This window comes from Zingiber officinale, chromosome 11B, assembly GCF_018446385.1.
Source record: "Zingiber officinale cultivar Zhangliang chromosome 11B, Zo_v1.1, whole genome shotgun sequence".
Taxonomy (NCBI): Eukaryota; Viridiplantae; Streptophyta; class Magnoliopsida; order Zingiberales; family Zingiberaceae; genus Zingiber; species Zingiber officinale.
In genome coordinates this window covers 87,280,122-87,306,918 of record NC_056007.1, presented here as the reverse complement: position 1 = coordinate 87,306,918, position 26,797 = coordinate 87,280,122, and the positions used below count along the sequence as shown (strand labels likewise).

At 39.2% G+C, this 26,797-nt stretch overlaps 2 protein-coding genes across 4 annotated transcripts; both read left to right on the top strand.

Moving 5' to 3' along the window:
• The first annotated feature begins 9,412 nt into the window (after positions 1-9,412).
• LOC122034491 (EPIDERMAL PATTERNING FACTOR-like protein 4) lies at positions 9,413-11,310 on the top strand. Of its 3 annotated transcripts, none has more exons than XM_042593768.1 (3): positions 9,413-9,819; positions 9,910-10,840; positions 10,922-11,310. In XM_042593768.1, exons 2-3 carry the CDS (start codon positions 10,795-10,797, stop codon positions 11,176-11,178), a joined length of 303 nt encoding a protein of 100 aa, XP_042449702.1. In that variant the 5' UTR covers positions 9,413-9,819; positions 9,910-10,794; the 3' UTR covers positions 11,179-11,310. The 3 variants fall into 3 exon arrangements, with proteins under 3 accessions (XP_042449702.1, XP_042449704.1, XP_042449703.1); XM_042593770.1 differs by having other exon boundaries at positions 9,424-9,815; positions 9,910-10,553; XM_042593769.1 differs by having other exon boundaries at positions 9,424-9,819; positions 9,910-10,553.
• Positions 11,311-11,986: 676 nt separating this feature from the next.
• Positions 11,987-14,714, top strand: LOC122033465 (protein LIFEGUARD 1-like). Its single transcript, XM_042592488.1, has 4 exons — positions 11,987-12,557; positions 12,650-12,763; positions 14,114-14,271; positions 14,365-14,714. The coding sequence occupies exons 1-4, from the start codon at positions 12,224-12,226 to the stop codon at positions 14,563-14,565; spliced, it is 807 nt and encodes a 268-aa protein (XP_042448422.1). The 5' UTR covers positions 11,987-12,223; the 3' UTR covers positions 14,566-14,714.
• Positions 14,715-26,797: the final 12,083 nt, after the last annotated feature.

Genomic DNA, 26,797 nt, shown 5'->3' with positions numbered 1-26,797 from the left:
CAAACTCAAGTTTTGATAATGACAAAGGGTTCAAAGTTAAGGATTATTGTGGTTCTAATAAGTTTGATTAAGTGTGCAGAAAAGTCCTAAGTGATTTTTAAGCAAAGTAAAAGTCCTAGTGAATACTAGGTAGGTGGAAAGTGTTGGTCCTGATGCGGCTGACAAGAGGGGGGTGAATTACTTGCAGAAATTAAAAAAAAAACCTTTTTCGTTCTTTGGACTTTGATTAGTAAGCACAATTAATTTAAATAAAAATAAACTGAACAACTAAAATAAAGAAGAGGTTAGGAATTACTTGGTTACAACCTAAGTGGTTGTTAATCCAAGGCTTTGAAAGTGCTCCATTAGAAAAGCTCCTTTATTGAAGGCGGAGTAGCCTCTTACAGACGTTGACAGCTCACAAGAAAGACTAGGAAGTGATTACAAGACTTGTAGTTTAATTGCTATTCAATTCCTAGCTCCAGAGATCTTTTTATAGCCTCTAGAAAAACCTATCCATTGCTCGGAGGCACCTCCAAAGAGGTCTAGGGTACCTTCAAGATGATAAAACTTTATCCTCTATGCAACGGTAGCCAAATAGCTACTTAGAGGCGCCTTCCACTGAGTAGAAGGCACTTGGGCTGGGCAGCCCAGACGGGGCACATGAACTGAGTTCAGGCGCCCAGAGTCGAGGGGCCTGGAGTAGTCTAGGCACAGGGACTAGCAAAAAATAGCTTTTTTAACTTTGGTTGCTTTTTCGCTTCTTTACTCGCTTGAGTGATTTTGGTCATCTAAATTTGGGCTCACCAAACTCATCTTCTGGACTTCTCCTCAAACAGATTTCCATTCTGGCTTCTCGTCCCTCGGAAGCGCCACGCTCGTCCTTCTCTCTGTCGACGTACTCTTCCGTAGCTTCTCGTCCTTCGAATGTACCAAGTCATCGAGTCGCTTCCCACACCATCCTTCTCGTCCGCTATGTCTTCCGCTCAACTTCTTGTGCTCCTAAGTTCTTGCACACTTAGACACAAGGCATAAAACACAAACATGACCTAACTTAACTCGGTTGATCACATCAAAACTGTCATAGGATACTTACAATCTCCCCTTTTTTTATGTGCATCAACTTGAGTTAAAGTTAAGGTTAAAACAAAATGTAATATAATAAATAAGTGAAGAAAATTTCAATGACACTAATTATTTTGCAAATAAGTATAGGAACAAAAATTTCAATCTCCCCCTTTTTGATGTGCTACAATTTGATTTCCTCTTGTTGTGTCAAGAGACACTTTAGTAAGGAGATTGGTAGGTTAATTGGGTAAATATTATTTTTTTTTCTAATTTCCTTAAGTGTAATTTCAGTATTTCAATATTTTTAATTAAACAATCAAAGTTAGAAAAGGTTACTAAGTATCCAGAGTCACACAGTTGACTTATGCTAAGTAAGTTAAAATTGAATTTATCAACTAATAAGATTTTTCGAATAATAAAATCGGAACTTAGTTCGATATTACTTGTTTCAATTACTTTAAATTTTTCGTCATTATCAGATGCAACTAACCCTAAGTTCTTGAGTTTTAGCTTAGGGAACTTCAATCGGTCTCCAGTCATGTGCCTGGAGCATCCACTACCATTATCCAAATCATTTTGTTCCTACACATAAAGTATTTGATTTGAATCCAATTTAAATAGATTATCAATCAATCCTTTATTTTCCATCTCACATAGTTTAGGTTGTCAATCATGTTATACCTATGGATGATTGTGAGATGGTTGATTGAGTTTAATTTATGTTAAGTTAGATTAAGTTTTAAGTTGATCTAATTTAATTTGATTAGATTTAAGTTTAATTTGATTTAAGTTAATTTTAATTTGATTTGAATTAAGTTTAATTTGATTTAAGTTTGATTTGATTTAAGTTTAATTTGATTTTAATTGAGTTAGGTTTGATTTTATTTAAGTTCAATTTAAGTTTAATTAGATTTGGTTAATTTAAGTTTAATTAGATTTGGTTTAAGTAATTTAAGTTAATTTAAATTTAATTAGATTTTTTTTAAGTTAACTAATTTTTATTTTAAACTTAAGTCCATCTCACCTTTATCTAGATTATCAATCGGGGAACCTTATAAGTTTTGTGAAATGGTTAATTTTTTCTTTAATTTAAATTAAAAATCTAAGAATTGATTTATATTTGAGTTAGACTAAGGTTTAATAGTTAGTTAATTAAACATTTATTTCAATAATTGACTTCTAAGCTATGGCGATGCACTAGACCTTCTTGGATATTAGAGCAACAACCACTTCAAGACAAAACCTTTTAAAGAAATTAAATATTTAATTTTTTTTTGAGATTCTTTGGTGTAACTAAACAAGTGTTGATCAAGTCTAAGTTCTTATCTATCCTAATCTAAGCATGTATAAGAAAAGTAGTAAAACAAACTTCAAATAAGTTTATCTAATAATGAAGATGGTCTTTTTATTGACTTCCCCTGGATCATAGTCTCGATAAGGTCTATCAAGGTAGTAAATTTGATCCTTGGGAATCTAATATTGAGCAAATCCAACTTGATTAACCAAGTTAGACTTGAGGACCCATGCTTGCACTACTTTTCTATTTGTTCAATTAACAAGGGACAGGTAAGATTTAAATTTATGTTTGACCTTATTCTCAAGTCCGGTTCGGTTGTATACAACCCTTTGCTTCCCAAGAATTAGGTCAAGGTTCTTGGAACCCAAAGTGAACCGTTCTAACGTTTCCTTAAGTTCTTTAACTTAAGTTCTCAGATTGAAATTTTCTTCCTCAAGTTGGACTTGAGTTGAAGTTCCAATTTGTGTCTCATTAGTTAATAAACTTGAGTTAGTCTTTTCCTTGAGGGCTTTGACCTTCTCTTGGAGTGACTTGATCTAGAGGTTGGATTTAGCCAACTTTCTTGACAAGTATGAATTACATTATGTGATCTAATTAAAGAAATACTTATAGTGGTTTGGGAACCTTCTGAACCGGATACGGATCCGTGGCTTCGCACAGACTCAGCTTCTGATTTTGTCTTGGACTCGGATTTGATGACTTATTCTCGAGCCGGAAGCGGAAGCGCGAGGAAGATTGTCTGTTCGAGATCTTTGTCAGAATCTTCTAATGAAGATTCATCCCACATTGCTTGTAACACCTTCTTCCTCCATTGCTTCTTCGCTTCCTTCAGGTTTGGACAATTCGCCTTAATGTGTCCCTTTTTGTTGCACCTGTAGCAGGTGACTTCTGATTTGACCTTCGAGTTGAGTTTTGACTCGATTGTTTTATTTTTGACTGAATTACTTTCTTGATCTCCCATTTTGTGAAGCTCTTCTTTTTCTTGCATAGTTTTTGTACTAGGTTAATGAGCTCGGCAGTGATTTCGTTGTAGTCTTCTAAGTCCAATTTATCTTCAGACTCGGGTTCGATCCGTCGCTTGTGCCTAGATTCCTTTGCCTTGCTTATACCTACAACCGGCACAATACCTTTCTCAATTGGATGTGCATTCGTCTGTTCGTGAAGTTCAAATTCCTAGAACAATTCATCTAACCTAATTAAAGAGAGATCATTAGAAAGTTTGTAAGCATCCACCATGGATGCCCACAAAGTGTTCCTTGGAAAAGCGTTAAAAGCATACCTTATAACATCATGATTTTCCACCTTCTGACCAATTGTGTGAAGACCATTCAGCAGGTCTTGGATCCGAGCATAGAATTGACTTGCCGACTCACCATCCTATATTTTAATAGTGTATAACTTATTTAAAATTAAGTCTCGTTTGCTTACCTTAGTATCGGAGGTGCCCTCGTGCAACTCAATTAGCTTTTCCCATAATTCCTTGGCAATGTTGAAGGGGCATATCCAATTCAACTCTTCTTTGGTTAAGCCATATTAGAGGGTCTGAGTTGCCTTTGCATCGGCTTTTATCTTTTTCATTATGCTTTGGTCCCAATTTTCGCATGAGACTCTGGTTTTCTAGTGACGTCAAGTGGAAGTCCGAAGCCGGTTTGGATGTTGATCCACATTTTAACTTGTGTTTTGAGATGGTACTCCATTTGACTCTTTAAGTAGACAAAATCTTCGCTGTAGAAGAGTGGTGGGCGTGCGGTGCTATAGCCTTCTTGATGTGTCATTTGAAAAATAAATCTATTACACAACAAAACAAATAGACTTGGTATTGGATTAGTAGTGTGAAATAAAGAACTTATGACAAACTTAAAAGAACTTGAGTGGTATTGTACCAACTTCGGCGGAAAAAAACTCAATTGCGAGAAAAATGATCGGAAGGGGTAATTGTATTGATTCCGATTGATTTCAAAAATTTTAAAAATAATACAATGAAAAAATTACTTGAATGGTGGTTTCACCGATTCGAAGTGGCCCTGCTCCAATACCAAAAGTATGATTGTTGAGCTAGAGGGGGAGTGAATAGCGCTCGTGGCACATTTGTTTCAAAACTCGAGAATAATGGCAACGGAATAAAGGCATAAAGAAAAAAATAATGCTAACAAATCAAGATTTGCTTGGTTCGGAGCCTGTTGCGACTCCTACTCTAAGGCCCGCACGTGAGAGTGCTTTCGGTGGGCAAATACTAATCAATCGGAAAGTTACAAGAATTAGAAGAATGATTACAATTTTGAGTATCAGTTTAAAAATAATACCAACGGCTTAGAGAATTAGATCTTTGATCTAGTCATCATCGGAGCAGCTTTCGGGTGTCGTACAGACTTTATCAAAGCAACGTGCAAAAGTCGAAGATGCTTGAAATGTTGTGTTTTAGATGCTGGTCTAATCCTCCTTTTATAGCCCACTCTAGGTGCCTGGAACCTCTCCCGGGCACCCCCATAGGGCTGACATGGCATACTCTCATTGAAACTCGATCCGACAAAACTCATCCACCTACGAGCGCCATAACAACCCCCTGGTGCCTGGACTGTTATGTAGGTCGGCCAGTCATCGTGCTCCAGCTCACCGTGCAGATCGACTTTTGGTCGTTTGGGGGGCCTGGAGCAACTCCGAGAGCCTGGACCACCAAGGCGCCTAGCAAGGTATCCTCCCGAGGGCTCCTCTTCGCCGAAGCCTTCCCGGGTGCCCGGAGCAACTCCGAGCGCTCGGAGTCTGAGCGCTGGGACCCCCTCTAGGTGCCCGGGTCAGTTTTTTTGCTGAAATATCCTTTCTACAAAAAAAAGTTAGTCCAAGCAATACATAATATATAAATTATGATTTTGACAGCTTTCAAACTATTCGATCCTGACTTTGAGTTTTGTTGAAACTCTAGGTCGGATCGATGTCTATTGTTCTCCCTTCGGGGAATGCGTCCTCACCTGCTTCTCTTAGGAGAAATTACCTTTTGCCAGACCGGTCCTCTAGACTGTTTGGAATTTTACTCAGCGTCCGAGACATCAGAACTTCATGCTGGACGTCTGATCCCCGACCCGTCCAGTCTTCCACCTGGTGTCCGCGACCCTTAAGATTTTACCTAGCATCCTCGACTCTAGGATTTCATCCAACGTCCTCCACTTGTCAAGACTTTGCCTAGTCCCCTGGACCAGGACTTCATTGCTTAACCGTAGCTAGGTCTTTCCCTTTACCTAATATCACTTAGGACTTTCTTGTACACCCAGTTTAACTTATTAAAATAATAATTACACTTAACTTTGAACTTTTTGTCATTATCAAAACTCAAGTTCGATCATCTGGGGCTTCTTGCACCAATACATAGGTGCTTCTCGATTTACTCTAGTGATCGATGGGAAATTTCTGTGGGAACGGGTCTATCATCCCAAGTTCGGTGTTACTTTATAATAGTTAGACGAATATATTTTTTCTTTACCCCTGACAAGCGACAGGACACCTTCTTAGTTTTCTAGGCATTTAAAGATTGAGCCACAGTTCAGCGAATTAACGAATAAATTTCTCTTAATGAGCAGTTGACCTAAGATTGCTGGGTTGATGGACTGTTGCGTTTACTAGTGTGAGTGCTTCCCGATTTACTCTGATGGATAGTGGAAAACTTCTATAAGATCGGACCAATCACCTTAAGATTAATTGGTGTAAGTTAAATACCTGATACCAACTACCAATAAAAAATGTTAAATGAATACTTCTTTTCTAAAAATAAAAAAAGATCAAATGACAGCCTCATTTAAAGTGAAATAGCCTAAATACCCTTAATATATGTCTGATTTAAAATTTTATATTTCTAAGCCAGATTTAAGAGTTTAGGGTTTGAACTATAGTCTAGACTTAGTTTTAAGGTTTATCAAACCAAAAACAATATAATCGACAATTAGCTAATTTATTATTTATCATTCTCTTGGAGCTTCAACCTAATACTTTTCTACCTTCTTCTTCCCTTGTTTAGTTTAGGGTTTAACATTTTCTTGCAATATGGGTTTTGTTTTTTTCCCGTACATATAGCTAAAAATACTACATATTTTCTTATTTTATCAAGGAACTAAATCCATTTTTGTAGGATTTTTATAATCTTATTTATATTGACCGTTTTTTTTTTTTCTAATTATCTTGTTTTTAGATTTTCTTAGATAAGTTAAACTCTTATCATGTTTTTGTGATGCTGTTTCTTGACAAGTATGCATCTTATGAACATTATATGAACATCTCCTAAATATGATCGACTGCGTAGAAACTCACAATCAGTTGCTACAATATATAATAATTGGTTGTTAGCTTCTATAAAGTGTCATTATCAAAAGTTGGTTTTGCTTATTGGAGAGTGAATACCTAATTAAAATAATATTTTAATGAGTAAAACAAATGAAGAAGATTCCATGATAATTATTACATTTCAAATGAATATTATCTGATCATGATCGAATGTTTAGAAGCTAATATGTAGCTTCTATAATATGTAATGGCTGGTTGCTAGCTCTTGCAATATTGATCACTATCTTATTTTGATTTTACTTCTTTGAGATTATTAGCATAGTTAAAATAATATTTCAATGAGTTGAACAAAAGAATGAGACTCCATGACACCCTATATTTCAAATGAACATTATTTAATCATGATAAGTCATATAGAAATTAGTAGACGACTGCTACAATGTGTAGCAATTGGTTGCTAACTTCTACAAAATGTCATTATCTCATGTTAATTTTTTTTTATTGGAGAGTAATAACATAGTTAAATCAACATTTCATTGAACTAAACAAATGAAGGGGACTCTATGACATTCACTACATTTCAGATAAATATTAGCTGTTCACAATTCACAATCGTGCGTGTAAAAACTAGCAAATAGCTTTTACAATGTATAACAGCTAGTTGCTAACTTATGCAACATGATCATTATTTTATTTTGGTTTTGCTTTTTTGAGAGTGACAACGTAGTTAAAATAATATTTCAATAAGGAAAATAAACGAAGGAGACTCCATAACACTTACTAAATTTCAAATGAACGTCTTTTAATCATGATCAATTATTCAAAACTAACAAGTAGCTGTTACAATGGATAATAATTGAATGCTTGCTTGCATAATATAATACAGTTAATTGCTAGCTTCTATAAAATGTAACAATTGGTAAGTAACTGCTATAATATATAGTAGCCCTTAAACCTAGTTTAGAAATATAAATTTTTAAACTAGATCTATATTAAGGATATTTTAGGCACTTCACATTAAATGACACGTCCATTTGATATTTTTCAGAAAATAGGTGCCCATATGACGATTTAACAAATGAGGGATGCCTTTTTAATTTTTTTTTTCCTAAATAATTAAGAGTCAGTCAACTAAATGTGCCCTACCTAAAAAGCGTAAGTAAATGTTTAGGGTTATTTTCTTCTATACATTTAAATAGGAAAATTTTTTTATTCACACCTCAGGATTTATTTATTTATTCCTTAAAATGATCCTAGAGTTTATTTAATCAAAGGATAAATAATGAAGAATAATAAAATGTTGTTTTCCTTATTCAGGTTAAGGCATTTTACCACAATGCACTCATATAATATTCTTTTAATTTTTTTTTCCTTCTAAAATGATATAAAAGAAGCTGTAAGTTGTTTTACAGTAAAAAAAATATAGTTTTAGAAATTAAATGTTTGAAATATTCAACTTTGGGTATTATTTTTTTTTTAAATATTCTACAAATTAGTTTTATAAATAAAAAATCTATAATTTAAACAGCAGCTCTCTTCCCAGCTAGGCCCAACTCATCGGGCCCAAATGTATAGCCCACCAGGAACCTGCTTACTTAAATGACAGCCTGGAAAAGCATGGATAAGAAAAAGGAAGAGCTCTCATTTCCCTTTCCGAGTTTACTTTCAGGTGCGGACAAAACTGGCTGAAGAAGGAGGACTGTTGAAATGACCACACTAACAGCAAGCATGGCTATGTGGTAGGCCTTCCCTCTGCAACTTCAAGTCACCCCTTCCACCTTACTAAACACAAGTCGCCTCACGAAGCTTACTGCTGGTGGAGAACCAGAAGAACGCAGAGAGACAGAAACAGATCATCAGCCTGGAGTTTAGGTTGCAAGGGGGATCTCCAACGAACGACGGCCACATGCATCGTCCATGTTTGCAGCAACAGAAATCTTTAATTGTTCTTCTGTTTGAACAAACAAAAGGATGATGTGAGTAGTGAAGATATGTTGAGTGAGGGCATGAAATGGCAGAGAGAAAGAGCAGCAGAATCTCTCTCGTTTTGAATTCTTCAGCAGAGGAAGAAAACAGCAACAACACAGCAAAAGTATATGGCTACTCTACGTACCACCTTTATTTGAGGTTCATGCTTGTTCTTTTTCCAAAACGAAACCATTTATCGAGTGATAATAACAAAACACAGAAGAAACTGACAAGGACGAAGTTTGAATGCGTATGTCCAAATTAATGCGACCACAATGTCGATCTTCTTTCAATCAAACACTAAGTTCTTGATCCTATCTATGAATTCAGCAGTGAACTGTGAAACAGAGGAGCGGAGAGCGATGGGGCCATGCTCATCTGAGAACCTGGCGACTGGCGATAGGAGCAGGTGAGCCGACCCCGCTCAGGGCCCCACTCATTTAGTGCAACTAGCTAAGCCGTCGCCGTCGCTCTCGCTCGTGAATTCGTCGTTTTCTTTCCTTCCTCTGTTCCCTCCTCTGCCTCCTCTGACAGCCTCTCCACGTGCAAACCACCCCACACGAGTCAAACGACTCGCCTCCTCTCTTTCCTCTCCCTCTTCGCGGAAGAAGGCGGAAAAAAAAAATCCTTTTTTAAAAATAAAAATAAAAAGAAGTAGGAGAAGATCAATGGAGAAGAGGAGCGCCCAACCTACGCGGAGACCACTGTTATACGTATATTAAACTTGTTGGTTGTTGCGTGTTGCTGCAAGCCATTTGCTCTCTGGCTTCTGCTGAAAGATGAGGGTGATACAGCTATGCACGCCTCCAAAAGCCACCCCTCATTTATTGCCCATGGGGTCAATCTTTTCTGCTCACCAATAAATATATCACGTATCATATCATAGGCCTTCGCTTCTGTTTTTCCATGCCAGTCTCCTCTATTTTTATATCATTTCCTTCTCCTACTCTGTTCTCACTGCTTAAGTGTTTGCTTCACTTCTGTTCCTCCTGCGAGACATGACTTTTTGCTGGCGACTCAGATCATCTTTTTAATCCAAAACTGAAGGGAGATGGTAACTGATTAAGACAAGTAAACAAGAAAAGATGCAAGCTCGGATCAATGTTTTTTCGACTACACAAACAGAGTTTCCGGTTGTCAAGGCATACATGCAGAGGCAGTGGAGGATCAGTATCGTGTACTATAAATATAGTCTGCAATCAATGTCGTGATCGCCTCGTTCAAGTCTCCCGTGGTAGGTAAGTCTGCCTTTTTCTTTTTCTTACTGGTAAAAATTGTAAGATCTTTATGCCATTAAGGTTGGGACACAATTATTTGGGTCTACACAGGTTGTCATGTCCTATCAAACGAGCTAAGGAATGAGCTCCAAAGACGACAGACAGCATAAGTGGATGGTCTGAGGTTTACACACAAAAGAGAGCATAAACTAGGGTCATCCCGAGGCTTGTTCAGCTTATTCAGGCTTTTAGAACACCAGCAAGGCAGCAAGAACTGTGTATATATAATCACGATTTGTTATTGAAATTGAGAAGGGAAAAAAAACATGACAGACATGATTTGAATCTTCCTTTTTGGGCCCTCCGCCATCGAATTCGGTCCCACGGTGCGGTCGTTTTGTGAACAGAATTATGATTCGTAATTCACTCGAAAATCCTTGTTTTCCATATTCCACGCTCACGCTGCGTCTCTCACAGTCAGCGAGCATGCCCTATTAGTCCGAGTTAAACTCCCCATGCAAGCGACCAAAGGGGCAATACTGCACCCCAAGTGTCGCCTTCTCCCTGCCGGCTGCCTCTCTCTTTCCTTTCGCCTCGCTAGTCGCCGCCCCCAAAAGCTCGCTGCGGGACTTCCCTTCCCCTCTCCAATATCTCCGCCTCAGGCTGCCGAGACTGAGAGGCAATGGTCGTCCCGTGCCACCGGCGCCGCCGCCTCTCCGCCGTCTTTGCCTTTTTCGTCCTGGCTGCCGCACTCGGTGAGAGAGTAATGAGATCCATTTCCGATAGCTTGCCTATGCTTTATTGGCCCTTTTTCTGCCTACTCTACTGAGCTGCTCAGCTTAAAAATCCGAACTTGTGTTCGAGCTCGTACTCAAAACCTCTCTTCTTCTCGCGTTTGAGTGCTTTCTGCCACTTGTTCTTCTGACCGCTCCGCCTTGTGGTCCATGGATTTCTACTGAAGAACCCATCTCTCCTTGAGACTTCCCCAGAGGGGAAATGATTGCTACACCCGTCGCCGTGTCGCCCAAAAGAGGAAAAAAAAGAAAGGATTAATTCTTGCTCGCCGTCGACTGTTCTTACTCATGCATCCGCCATTGATGTTCCTGATTATCTCAATGTGCAGGTAGTGCTTTAGCTGGAATTCTTGAGGAAGCTGGAGAGGCTCGGCTGCGGCCTTGGAACAGGGAGCTCATCTCGGTGGCTCGCCGGAGATTACTCGTCGGCCCCGGCTCGTGGCCGCCGACCTGCAGGGCTCGGTGCGGCCGCTGCCGCCCCTGCGTGCCGGTGCACGTCGCCATCCAGCCCAGCCGCAACGTGCTGCTCGAGTACTACCCCGAGGCATGGCGATGCAAATGCGGCAACAAGCTCTTCATGCCATGAGAAGAAACCAACAGCAACGGAAGACCATTTTTCGGGTAGCAAGAAGATTGAACAAGCTGCTACAGCAGCAGCTCCTTTGTAAACATTATTTGTACAAAAGATTTCTACGCAACCGCTAAATTATCTACTTAATTTCTCGACTGATCTCATCTTCAGAAACATAGGATAAATCTTACGCTCACAACTTGACCCCTGTTCTATCATTAATGAGATTTTCGAATGAATAGGCTACCACAGACATCATTATCATAATTATGAGGAGATATTGGGGGAACTGATATCGGAAGACCATCTGATATCGAAGAATGAGTGCATTGCATTAATCGGTTGGCATGTTTAGCCAGGAAAAGAATTCCCTTCGCTCTGCTCTTCCGATCGTTTTGAAGACTACAACTTGTTCAGGCAACCACTTCAAAGAGGTCAGATTAAAAGATCTTTTCTTCAAGAACAACAGGGGAGGGAAAATCATGGGGTTCTCGGGGATTATGTAGAGAGTGAATTTAATAATATTTTCCTCGTAATTTGGCGTCAGGGGATGGCTTAAGTCCCGATGTCGTTGCTAAAGCACCAGTTGTCTAAAGCACCATTCGCATTTTATTTACACTAGGTAAAATTATTTTTTAAATTAATATAAAAATTATAATCATCTTAAAGATAGAATATTTAGTTACCTGTCGTTTTAATATTGACAAATGATATAAAACAAACTACTAAATTTTTTTAAGGTTGTTAATTAAATGATCTAATACATACAAAAAAAAAAGATTCAATAAACTCCAAGGAATGCCGAGAAAAACTCAATAATAGCCTTAATTAGGGCGGAGAGCTTCTCCACTTCTTTGATAAAGCGAAGGAAAACAAAACCACCTCGTGTCGTCGCACATAACTGCACTCGCCGCTTTCCGTTTTTGTTGTTCTTCTTCTGCCTCCCTTCATCGCGGTCACATCACGTAACCCTAATAAATCTCCCGTTCCTGCAAATTTCCTCTGCTCCATCCACACAACAAATCTCCTTCCCCATCGCATCCCCTCTCTTTGGCATTTGATGAGCATGTCGGCGCAGGAGAGTCCTGCGATCGCAGAGAAGGCGGAGATGGTCGCGCTGCCTACTGCTTCGAACGAGACCGTCGACGTCGAGGCTGGAAAGGCGGATGCGACTGCCGCATCGGCGGCGGATTTGTACCCGAATATGACTGAGGTCCCCCGGCTCCGCTGGATGTTCATCCGTAAGGTCTACGCGATCATCGGCGCCCAGTTCGTCTTCACCGCCGGCGTCGCCTCCGTGATCTCCTTCGTCCACCCTATCCCCGACTTCTTCCGTTCCCGAACCCTGGCCGCGTTGGGCGTCTTCATCGCCATCATGATGTTGCCGCTACTCGGTAATCGTCTCGATTTATAGATTGTTTGATGGGGAACCTTTAATGTTCCTAGTGCCTCTTTTGACTGGCTTTTATGATCGATTCATGGATAGCGATGTGGCCCATGCTGCGATTCCGGGAGCGCCACCCGATCAATCTAGTATTCTTGGCGATCTACACTCTTAGCATCAGCCTTTGCATCGGTGTCACGTCCGCGACTGTTGCTGGTAAGAGATAAATATAGAAATTTTTTCCAATGCGAATTCTTTTCTGTACCTTCATCTGTTGCACTGCACTGTGGTTTAAAAGAGTGGTGAACTAGTTTTTATTTTTGTATTTTGTCGATATTCGATTTGGCTGGTGATAGTAATTACTTCAATACTGATTTTGGTTACTCTGACTATTTTGCGTGAATTTGTACACATCGAATGTGTGACACACTTATACCTAATATTGTATACAAAGTTTTTTTTTTTGAATAATCCTTAAAATGGTATGCTTATATTGATGTTAGGATGATTAGAGATACAATAACCTCTAAAGATAGTACGGTGAAAGTGAAAAGCCTCACCATCTTAGTTCCTGACAAACTACCTGTTAATCTAGTAAAAATATGAGCTTAACAAAGTTCGCAATATTAGCAATCCTTACTTGACGATCATTTGAGTTTTACTGACTGTGACATCATCACTCTATATAACCTGTTTAGAAACATCTTTTTCTGTCGGGAATGAACTTGATTGATAGAATAATTAAGAAATTGTTAAAGATGACACAACCTTAAGAATTTTAAACAACTAAAACTCATACATTTATATACTGTTATGACTGCCAAGGTAATTATAGTTTTTAGACCCCTGAAGAACTCGCATCTACAAGACAAGATCATGTAAACCCAACATAATAGTTACTCTGTTTTACTAAGTTTATTATGGTAAGTATAACGTATGGCAGCGAAGAACACATTTTGATTGCTAAATTACAATCATCTCAGAACATTAGACTGTAAAATGAGTTGTTCAAAGCGAACATTAGTATCCCAAACGGTGAGCAATATGACAATTCCATTCCTAAGAATTTTACGTTTCGATGAATCATAAATCAGATAATTATTGCAAATTTTAGTTCTTAATGCCAGATGCTTGAAGAAAGCAATTTTAAACTTGAACTTCTTTCCAACATGATAATGGGTAAAATAATAATAAAAAGAGAATCGTTGAGAGACTTTAGGTTCTCTCAATTGAACTTTGTTAGGGCTAAATTCTGAAGTTCATGATATGAATATGTTTGATATGGCAAAGGTCTCTAAGATTAGTTCCTGATATCATACATTCACAATAGCAACTCTTGGAATTAGCCAACTGCCCTATATGTACTTTGAAATTTGTTCATTCCTATAAGCATTATGAAAATTTTGATCTCGACCTGAAGAAAACACATATGCCTCTGGTAATCTGTCCTTCAAGAATGAATTTCTATGCTGACTTGCTCCTGAGAATACTGGTGACTGCAATTTGTAGTCCTTATATATAGCATTTGATATTTGTGTGTGTGCGCTTGCGCGCCAACTGAAACAGGAAGAGCCATGCTACAAGCTGTAAGTGTTACTGCTGCCATTGTCATCGCGCTCACATTGTACACTTTCTGGGCAGCAAGAAAAGGCCTTGATTTTTCCTTCCTTGATCCATTTCTATTTGCATGCCTTCCGGTGCTTCTGATTTGTATCACAATTCAGGTACTTGATACTTTAGTTTTATTTTGATCCTTTGCTCATCTTTACCCTTTTTATCCATTGTAAGGTAAGTTATTCAATGCGTTCATCCTGCAGATTTTCTTCCCTCTGCCAAACATCGCCTACACAATATATAGTTGTATAGCCTCTACAATCTTCTCAGCCTTTATAGTCATTGACACTGAGAAAATGATTAAGCGCCACACTTACAACGAATACATCATTGCTGCAATCTCCTTATACATGGACATCATCAACCTCCTCTTGTCCATCTTAGGTTTCTCAGCTCACAATTGATCTAGCATTAACAGGCTTCCTTCATGCCAGCAGAGAATCCAGGTCCTGGTACATATATAGCTTAATCACAGTACATGAAAACATATACTTTCCGACTCACTTTGTTGCTACTTTAGATTATAATGAATTTCAGATGATTCTCATACTCATGTTAGTTTGCTCTTATTTTGTTTCGCTTTATTCTTGGTTTTCTAGTCTTCGTTGGACCTGGATGTGATATCAAGTAATGAAAATGATAATAGTCGATCTGCCACTATATTATTCCAATATCAATCGAGAATGGTTCAACAACATCCTCATCAGAGTCAATGCTTGCTCTTTGTACCATTTACATTAGAGTTCTAAAAACTATGAAAAGTTCTATAATGTCCATACGTGAAAATGATCGACTATTCTGGTTTCTTCCTATCTCACTAAAGAAGCCAAGCTATTGAGGGCAAACCTACCTGTCAAGAAGCATTAAAAACAAAGCGGCTAACTATGAGTGAGATATGGCAATCTAGTCTTACCTCCTGATGAACTCAGATCACTATCTGAAAGATTTGGCTGTGATGATGAGGATGAAGAATTTCTCAGCCAGATAACAATCAGCTCCAAAAGAACCTAAAACAGGTTTGAATGGTCAGTCAAAATGATCTTGTGCTAATAACTATGAGCTACAATACAAATGGTCTTACAGTCTGTGTGGCAAGGGAAACTTGTGTTGTTGAGAAGATTGTTGTAGCCATCGTGGCATTCACAACGGTGCCCGAATGTTGAATTTCACACGCAATTGCCTCCACAGTAGGCATGTAAACACATTTTCGGAAATTCAGATGATAAAAGTCATAACCACAGCATCAGCACAACAGCACAAGTATAGTACTAGAATTTCCTAATTTTTTTAAGAATCATGCATGAAACTTACAGTCCGATGAGTTTGTAATACGTGGTGGCTCAGGTGGTGCTGCCGGAGCCTTTGAGTCATTGAAGCATTTATAATTTATGCTACCTACGAAGATTGTTACAGATTAATATGAATTTTAAGGATAAGATTTATGAACTAACAAACGAGGAATTAAGGAAAGAAAACAGGAGGACTCACGGTTGGGGACGACGCAAGAGAGGAACCTGAAACTATCTCCCACATGGAACTGGCTCCACCCACTGTCACAATTGCACACATAGCCGAAGATGGTGTCCGATGACTCTTCGCAGGTCCCTCTCTGGGTTCATCGGAGGCCGTTGGCGGTGGGCAAGTGATCAGGCTGCCGAGCGTCAATAGGAGAGGAGCCTCTAGCCATCCACTCCGACCCAAATTATAATTTGACGGGGGCGATGAACTCATAGAGCAATCGCAACTAATTGGGCTGAATCACAGTCACGATTTGACGATAATTGTAAGTGATCTATCCCTTGGTCTATTTTTTTATGGACGAGGGGATCTGGCCTCCTCTTCCGCATGATTCGAAACTCCGGTTGCACACATTGCCTATTATTCTACCACACAACCATATCAAATTACTCTAACAAAACACACACAGAAACATGGGGCGCAACCAAATAAAAGATCCTTGTTTGTCAAAGAGAGGAGGTACCCAAGAGTGGAGGCCCAACTTGGAGTGGAGCAATCGGGTTCCCTGCCTGGCCTCGGTGTGAATCGGCAAGGAATTAGAGAATAGAGTGCGAGCAAAGTTACCACCACCACTTTAGCCAGATCCATGCCTTTGTCTGCCTTCTCCATTGTGAAAGGTGTGAAGATTTAAAATAATGGAGAGTCCAAGTTCCCGGGACTACGATGCAGTGGAAAGATATTAAGTTGTCATATAAATATTCATGGTTCGATCTTAACTATGTCACATTTATAAAAAAAATTTCTCTAAATGGGACGTACAATCACAGGATGCTAGGTTTCTTGGCCGCTCGTCGCAAGTGCTTCCCGATTTATCCTATCGGACAATTAGGGTCAGACCGCCCCCCCAAGTTCGGTGTTACCTAGTTCAACATTTTAGGACATCTTTGTCCTCGGTGCTATAATGCAACGGAAGGGTGTCAAATTATCACCCAAGTACCCACAGTTCAATTCCTAGCTAAGATGCATTTTCAGAGAATTTTCCTCCAAATAGAACGCATAATCACGGGATGCTGAGCTTCTGGGCCGTCCGCCTCGAACGTTTCCTGATTTATCCTAATGATTAGTGGAAAGCTTTTGTGAAGCCATACCGATCACCCTAAGTTTGATCTTACTTGATTCATCATTTTTTTCACGTGGAGAGTCCAATGTTGATCTTTAAGAATTGAAAATGAGTGCAGAAGAGGCTTGATCAAGACATCAGCTAATTGATCCTTTGATGAGACATGCAAAATTCCATTTTGTACTTTGATCCCTAATAAAATGATAATCAATTGCAAAATGCTTCATGCGTGAATGGAAGACCGGATTGAAACAAAAATGAATTGCACTAATATTGTCACAATAGATAACTGGAGCAGTGGGAATATAAACATCAAATTCAGTTTGAAGAGAACAAAGTCAACGTATTATTTTCTTGGAGCATGCAATTATGATAGTTCCAAGGGCGCAACATAGACGATGGGCGCATGATATCTCTGACGTAATGGTTAGGGATCGATTCTCAGGAATTGACGACCTGGGGTTTACCCCGCTATGCGTCTATGACCTGTAAACCTGCATGAACCTCCCTCCATATCTGTGGGGCCGACACTAGGGGAGCCGCTAAGATAGCGAATCTACCTTTTTTTTTTGAGGACTATGATAGATTTAATTTACTCCCTCCTAACGGTATGAAGAAGTTGTGGGAGGCTATCAAAGTGACGGATTTCATTTTTTTTTTTTACAGAAATTATAAAATTGGAGAACCATGATATGAGATTTCTACCAAGATACACAAAATAAGCACTAATAGAGATGTAGTCATCCTTATTATCAGCCCAGTCAACATCTGAAAAGGCATGAAGAGAAAGCATTGTTTGATGGTGCAAGGTTAGACCACGATTAGTTGTACCAAAAAGGTAGTAAAGCAAGCGTTTGACATCATTCCAATGATTAATAGTAGGTTGATGCGTGAACTAAGACAATTTGTTAACTGCATATACAATATCAAGACAAGACAAGTAAGACACAAATATTGAAGATTGTCGACAATACAATAGTTCGGTATTCAGAAGAATCAGTTAATGAAGTTTCAGAAAGGGTTGTCAGTATTGGCTCAATGGTAAGAGGAATGGTAATAGGTTTGGCTCTAGTTATATTTGTACGAGCAAAAAGATCTGTGATATGCTTCCGGTGAGAGATAGCCAATCCAGTGGAGGTAGCGATAACTTCAACACCAAGAAAGTAGCTCAAGTCTCCAAGATCTTTAATGGAAAACCTTTTGACAAAAAGATCAATAAATTGTTGGACTATAGTAGCATTGTTGCCAATAAGAATTATGTCATCGACATACATAAGCAAATAGATTAGACAACCGTCATTGTGGAAGGCAAAGAGTGATGTGTTTGTATGAGAGTTTTTAAACCCAAAAGCTATAAGAAATTGTCGGAGTTCATGGTACCAGACTCTTGGTACTCGTTTGAGACCGTATATAGCCTTGTGTAACTTACATACATATGTAGGATGGGTTTTGAAAACTCGTTTTCTCATTTTGAAATTAAAGTATATACAACAGAAATTTAAAAAAAAACATAAGAAAACATAAACGGTTTTACTTGGTTCGGAGCCTTCGGCGACTCCTACTCCAAGACCCAGGTCCCGCGGACTTATTGATGGTAATCAACTAAAAACCTCTTTCAGTACCTCCGGAAGAGATAATCAAGTACAAAGAAGATCGAAGAAGGTAACAGACTACACTTCCCGTTTGTAGAATTTAAGTACAAAAAAGTTACCGACACTTAGGGAATGAAATAGCTTGTTCGTGTGTCGATGTCAGTCTGCCAGCCGCGATTAGAAGTCCTCAGAGCAATCGTCAGATGCAACAACTTCATAGCAGAGTCGTAGCAGAAGTTCGGAGCAGTCAAAACCTCAAATGGATGAGTAGTAGCTTGTATATGTGTTGTTATTGGAAGCTTCCTTGAGACTGCCTTATATAGGGCATTGAGGGCGCCTTCCATAACCTTGGAAGGCGCCTCCAATGGGATAAACTTTATCCCAAAGTTTGCTACAACTTATCGTCGAAGCGGTTAAGTTTTATCCCTTAGAAGGCGCCTTCACTGCTTGAAGGCGCCTTCGAATACTATTCATCAGAAGACTTTTGCTTATTTTTATCCTGTAAAATGTGTTAGTCTAATAACTAAAACATCTACCCTATAAAATAAAGTTAACATAATTATAATAAGTGATAATAATTAGTTCCTGTCCTCCCAAGACCAAGAACTAGTCAAGGTCTCAGTTTAGGGATCCAAAATGGTCATAAACTGAACTAACGCCTACTGTCCCTTTAACCGAGATGCGTCCTCACTTAGTCACTCTCCTCCAATGACTTACCTTTACTTACCAGTTTGCCAGTTGTCTGATCTGCAGACCCAACTGAACTTCCTGCCAGATATCTAATCGACCCGTCAACTTATCTGGACTTTGCACCAGTTATCCGGTCGGCCCGTTGACCTAGCTGGACTTCACACCAGCTATTCGGTCGGCCCGTTGATCTACCTGGACTTCCCACCAGATATTCAGTCGGCCTGTCGATCTATTTGGACTTCTCACTAGATATTCGGTCGGTCCGTCGACCTATCTGATTAACTCCTCCATACTTGGTAAAGTGGTTAGATCACAATTATACCTAACTTAACTTATTTTTTATTCATCAAAACTTGAGTTAGATCGTTAGTGCAAACTACACTAACACCCACGACTAACAGTAAGACTAAACATCATTCGAATAGTGGACTCAACGTGTCATGATAATCAATATCAGGACTCTGATGGAACCCTTTAATAACAAGTCTCACTTTGTACCTGTCAATAGTGCCATCAAATAAATGTTTAATTCTAAAAATCAATTTACAACCAACAAGATTTCTCGTTGAATTAGTAGGGACAAGTTTGTTGGGACCGAAAATGGAGCTAGAGGGGGGAGTGAATAGCTCGGCGCGATCTCGTGCTCGTCGTTGCTTGTTTCTTCAAAGATATGCAACGGAAAATACAAAGAAACAAACACACAACGCTAACTTTAGGATTTATTTGGTATCCACCTCAAGAAGAGGTGACTAGTCCAAAGATCCACACACTCACGCACCCTCCACTATAAAAACACTCCTTCTCGGTAACTACCGAAGGCGGAGAAGACTTACAACCTCCCAATACAACAATGGGAAAGAAAGAAGCAAAAATACAAATGAATCTTACAAGATTACAATGAAAATCCTAGCTTCTTCTTCTTCTTGTTGCAACTCGTCTCTTGACTTGGATGAGCCTCCAAGAACCTTCAAGAACTGGCGGTGAGGAAGAAAAGATCGCTGTGGAGGTTTGCTGTGATCACCTGTGGAGAAGAGATCAAGAAGTGCGTAGAAAAATGCTCGCCAACGGCTTTATCCGCGCCAACGGTCGAATCCCAATCGATTGGATTGCTCTTAATCGATTGTGGAGGCTTTGGATTGATCGGTTGATCGATCCAGAGCGCCTCTGTGCTCTTGGAATCACCCTGAATCAATTACCCGATCGATTCAAGGCTTCTCGAGCGATTTCCAGCGCTCCAATCGATAGGTCAATCGATTGAAGGTTTCAATCGATTAACTGATCGATTCAGAAACTCACTGTTCGCTAAAAAACTTACCCAATCGATTGACCGATCGATTGGGGAAGTTTCAATCGATTACCCAATCAATTCAGCCCATTTTTGCATGAATTCGCGTCAACCAATCGATTGACCAATCAATTGAACCCCCCGATTGGAAAGCAGAAAACTGGATAGAGCTTGAAATTAGCTTCGTTTCGCATCCGAAATCACCTCATTCCGATATCCGAGTCAAAAGTTATGGCCTTCGGAAGTTTACTACGTCCGAACTTCCTAGTTCCATGCCAACTCCCTATTGGACTTACGACCGCTAAGAATTCGGTCAACTTTTAACCCATCTGGACTTTCTCTTTGCGCCAAGTGTCCGGTCAACCTTGACCCACTTGGACTTATCATCTCATGCCAAGTGTCCGGTCCTCCATGACCCACTTGAACTTCCTTTCACCAGATGTCTGGTCATCCTTGACCCATCTGGATTTCTTCTTGCCAAGTATCCGGTCAATCCTTTGACCTACTTGGACTTCCAAACACCAGGTGTCCGGTTAACCTTGACCCACCCAGATTTCCACATGCCTAGCTTCACTCACCAGGTCTTTCCATCTGCCTAGCTTCACTCATTAGATCTTTCACCTGGCTTCACTCACCAAGATTTTCCCACTCCCCGACTTCACTCATCGGGACTTTCCATCTGCCTAGCTTCACTCACCAGGACTTTCACCTAGCTTCACTCACTAGGACTTCCCATATGCCTGGCTTCACTCACCAGGATTTTCCCACTGCCCAGCTTCACTCACCGGGACTTTCCATCTGCCTAGCTTTACTCACTAGGACTTTCACCTAGCTTCACTTACTAGGACTTCCTATCTGCCTGGCTTCACTCACCAGGACTTTCACCTGTTAGTTAGAGCCCTAGAGCCAATCATTTGATGATTGTATGGACTCATTGTATCATATTCTTGTATATTAATAAAGGCATTTGTTTGGTTATTATACTTATTTGTATTAGTGCCAAATAAACTAAGTATAATAGCGTCCTTGAGTAGAAGGTTCATACCTATAGCAATCGATTAGTTGAATCGATAGTGAGATGATATAGGGAACAATACTCTAAATCATTCCTAGTCGAGTATTAACATTCAGGGACAATGTTAATACAATAAGACTAGCATGTAGGTCAGCTCGATGACTTGATCTCACAAGTCATGGATATAGAGATATCAAGCTGACACATGGGTATGCATTAGAGAATGTATACTGAATGACCCGCCATGATAAAGTATCATGGATCGTTATATGAGTGTCATATACTTTCTCATGTGGCTATTAGTATGACTATTAGTCCTTTGACCTGAAGTCACCATGGATCCCTACATAAGGAGTTATGTACTTTGGTTTCGTCAAACGTCACCCGTGTAGACTATAAAGGCGATTACTGGGTATATAACGAATTATGCAGAGGGATGTGAGTGATGTAGATGGGATCTATCCCTCCTATATGACGGGAGCGACATCGCTATTCTTGATAGAGTGAGACCACTAAGTGCATGGCCATGCCCAAATGAGTCAACATTAGATGTTGAGCTCATTTGATCAAGTGAGTCTACTTGGAGTTCAAGATTTAGATTGATTAGAGGATGACACGGTCTATGCCTCATATTGATCAATCTAGATGTCTAGGATAGAAGGACAATGTCACATGTTGTGAGGAGTCACAATTAGTAGTCACAAGGTGATGTCGGATCTCGACATTCTTGTAACTTGGGTAGTAATGATGTGTTGCTAGATACCGCTCATTACTTATGCTCCTAAATGGGTTTAGGGGTATTGCCAACGTTACAAGAACCTATAGGGTCACACACTAAGGGCAAATAGATGGAGACTAGGTTCATTTGATGAACCTAAATGATTACGTTCATATGATGAACCAAATTGGATTAAGAGTAATCCAAAGTAGGATAATTGAGTTGGACTCAAGTTGGTTCATGTGTTAAGTGAGTCTAATTTGGACTTAGACTCATTTAATTAATTTAATTCAATGAATAGAGATTCATTAAATTAAAATTGGCTTGAACCAATGGTTAGATTAGATCAACCAAGGGATAGAAGTGGTCAAGTTTGACTTGACTTAAGTAGGAAGATGAAGAGTCATGTTTTTGACTTGACTTTGACTTGACCAATGCCACATCATCAAGGCCTCTTCATTTGGTCAAGTTTGACTTGACCAAATGCCACCTCATGGGAGTTACCAAGAGTTGTGACTCTTGATATTCCATGGGGGTTACAAGGTTTAATGTGGCCGGCCACTTTGAGTGTAAAATGAATGTTTTATTTTTCATTCAAGGCTAATTGATTTTCATCTTCTTCCTCTTGCTCACAATTCTTCTCTCCCTCTTCTCCTTCTTGCCGAGACCTTACTTGAGTGCTAGCACACTCTAAGGTTTCTTCTCCATCTCTTGCTTGTGTGGATACAAATAGAGAAGTGTCTACTTTGACACTTTTGAGATCCGGCGAACCAAGGACAAGCGGGATTGCGAAGGGCTTCGCTACAAAGGTATAAATTTTTTATCCTTATGTAGATCTATTGTAGATTAAAGTTTTTCAAACTCGTACTCGTATTTTCGTTCAGTTTTACCTTGCACGAGATCCGTGGCTTGGGCGATTCGGGGTTTCCGCGACGCGAAAAGCGGTTTTCGCGGCCCGAAAAACCCAACATCACCTAGCTTCACTCACTAGGATTTCCCAGTCAATCTTGACCTACTTGACTCTCCTTCACAATCTCCCCACATGAACAATTGCACCTGCAATCTTCATGTATTGTCTCAATGTATTGTCAAATATCGAAACTCAAATATCAAGACTCAAGCTTGAGCCAACTCAAGCTTAGTCAAACAGGTCAACCTTGACCTAGGGATATTGCACCAACAAAGTTCTCATGTTCCATTCTATACGAGAGCATCATATTCTTCATACATTGCTTGCCCCATTTAGGATCTTTGAGAGCTTGGGTCACTGAGTGCGGCTCACTGAGTGTGGCTCAGTGTGATGATGTAAGGAGATGATAACAGTAAGATTAAGTTTTTGAATGAGTTTATAGATATTGTTTTTAGCTTGGGTAGTTATTGTGTCGGGATTGGTGGGTGGAGGGGGGGGGGGGGGGGGGGTTTAAGGAGAGTGACAAGGGAGGGGAGGATTATTTTTGTATGCTAATGGTGGTGTCGCTAACCTGCTCAAGGGAATTAGATGAAGGGGTTCATCCAATCAAAGTTTGACCAAGATCGATTGGGATTTCGATAATTGGACGTGGAATTTCAGATGGTGTGTGGTTGACTAAAGATGTGGAATGGTTGATGGGAGATGGACATGGAGAAGGAGCTGAGCCGGGAGGGAGGTGGTTGAGGGTATGATGAGTGGCACAACCTTAGCAAGAAGAAATGACGCTGATGGAAACCAAGTTGAAAGTGTTTCTAGAGTAGGACAACGAAGATGAGTTTGAATGGAAAGACAAATTCCATAAACATGACATGACTAGATATGTAGATTTTGGAAGTAGAAGGTTCAAGACAGAGATATGCACTTTGGGTGAAAGAGTATCCAACAAACATACAAGGGATGGATCAAGACTCAAGTTTGTGACTAGAATATGGATGAAGCCAAGGATAATATAAACAACCAAAGATACAGAGTTTTGTGTAGTTTGGTGGGGAGTGGAAGAGGGGCTCATAAGGAGAGGAAAAAGAGAGTGTAGGTGTGAGCATGCGATTAATGAGATACATTAGTGGTAAATACATAATTCCATTATGTGATCGGAAGTGAGGCATGAGTGAGGAGAGAAAGTCCAATTTCAACAATATGTCGACGTTGACGTTCGGAAAGACCATTATGTTCAAGTGTTTGTGGGAGAGAGGTAAGATGAGAAATTCCATAAAGAGATAAAAGGTAATCTAATGCTTGATATTCTTCCCCGTTATAAGAGTAAATTAAGAGTGACAATGAAAATTTTAAAATAATTTTCTACTAGCGCCTTAAAGCATAAAAAACATCATGACATGAGATTTCTTCTTTAAGGGATAATAACATGTGTAGCGTGTGAAATGATTGATAACTAGCATTTTGATGCACTATTTTTGCTCTTATACTTAGCATTTTTACCCTCTCGTATGCTTAATTCTATATTTATATCATGTTTTACGAATTGAGATTTATTTGGAGCGTTGATCTAATTTTTCCTATATTTTCTGGTATTTTATCTAAAAGGTGCATCTTGTTTTATAGGGGAGTAATTTGGACCGTTGATCAGGATCAAATAATCAAGGATTCATCAAGAAGTGGAGCTTCAATCCAATGTGATTCCAAGCCCAATTTCAAAAACTCAATCCAATCTGAAAGCTCATTCTTAAAACCCAATTCAAGAGTCCAATTTCTATCCTTATTGGTTATTGGATCTGGATCTCACTCAAATTTCTCAACCTAAAATCCAAGATCCAAAACCCGAAACCTATTCCCCATGTCGGGATGTATACTATAAGCCTAGATTTTGTATGAACATCTGTTTTTGAGATATTTTGAAATGAGAATTACTTTGGTCAAATATCTGCATTTTATATTTATATATATATCGATGCAGTTGTCCATTTAATTTATATTGTAGATAATATGGTGTGTGGTGTCACACAGAAGATAATGTTATCGGTTCCTTATAAATTATAAATAGTAGCTCACAACCAAGATGGATAGGGAAAAACCATTGGAACGGTTGTAATGTAATTTGGTATTAGTTTGTCTTGGCTATATAATTACACTAGTACACTATGTGTGTATTGGGCAGGACCATTTGAGGTTGTTCGATTTATACTGACTATATAAAAGAACAGAACCTCTATTATTATGGATGTGCGTACTCTTAATCTCGATATAATAACAAACACATATATTTAGTATTTATTTCTTTAACTTATCAATGGGTGAGATTTATTCGTTAAATCAATAGATCCGATAAGTTGGGAGATAATACCATTTATATGATGTGTTGTTGATTATAAAAGGAAACTGTGTCCTGTTTATTTAGGTTGATGATGCCCCCTTGAGGAGCTCATAAGGATTATCATGCAAATCCTGCAGGTGGACTTAGTCCGACATGATAATAAAGTTGAGTGGTACTACTCTTGGAGTCAGATGTTAATTAAATGAGTTGTCAGTAACTCATTTAACTCATTTAATTAACAGATATACGATATATTAAACACAGGGAGATTAAAGCACTCATGATAAGTAGGGGGCCCATATTGTAATATGAGATTAGTGCGGTAGTTCAATAATGACCCTTTAGTGGTATGGGTTATTATTGATGAACTTGAGTTGAGTGTTTGGCTCGAACACAAGAAGCTCAAGTGCATCAGGAGGCCAAAACCAATTCCTCCTCTCGATCCCTGTTGTAGCCTCTCTATATATAAAGCCTCACATCCACCCAAGCCCTGCTTCTTACCCAAGCAAAGGGTCGACCAAGCTTTGCTTGTTGCCCAAGCATAGGGCCGGCCAAGCCTTGCTTGGTGCCCAAGATAAGGGTCGGCCAAGCCTTTCTTGGTGCCCAAGCAAGGAGCCAACCACAATAGGAATAAAAGGGAGATTTTATTTAAAACATAATTTTGTTAAAAAATTTCCTTTTATAGCTATTTACAATGGTTTAAAAGAGAGATTTTAATTTTGTTAAAATCTTTCCTTTTGTAACCATCCACAATAGGAATAAAAGGAAAATTTTATTTAAAATGGAATTTTGTTAAAATCTTTCCTTTTTAGCCGCCAGCAAAGATTATAAAAGAAAAGAGGGTGGTGCCCAAAAACTAACCTAAGAATCCTCTTCTATTCTCTTGTGGCTGGTGCCCCTCCTCTCTTATTTTCCCCTTGCTTCTTTCCCTAGGGCCGGCGACATCTTTCCCTTCCTCTTCATTAGGGTCGGCACCCCTTTGGAGAAGAGTTTACTTTGTGGTTGGTTGCTTGGAGGAGAAGAAGAAGAGAAGGAGGCAACTTATTCTAGCATCTCTTGGTGGCCGAAAGATTGGAAACAAGAAGGAGTCGGGTGGTTTATCTTGGTAGATCGTCGCTCACACGACGTCCAAGAGGAGGAGAGGAATACAGCAGAAGATCAAGAGGTCTTAGCATACGAGGAAAGGTACAACTAATTCTTATTCCGCAGCGCAATTAGTTTGTTTTTTTTAGTATGGATCTTGAACACCAACACAAGAGGCCAACGATCTCGTGCTTCAATCAAGGTGCACTTTGATCAATCAAGAACTTGCTTGATTGATCAAACACATATTTGATCGAGCATGTGGGTTGCTAGGAAAGGTTCTGTGCTCGTATAAATTTTTGTACATGTTAGAATGTATACTAAAAATCTAGATTTTTGTATTAACATTCATTTTGAAATAAAAATCACATTGGTCAAATGTCTACATTTATGATAAGTGTAGTTGTCTATTTAATTTATATTGTAAATAACATGG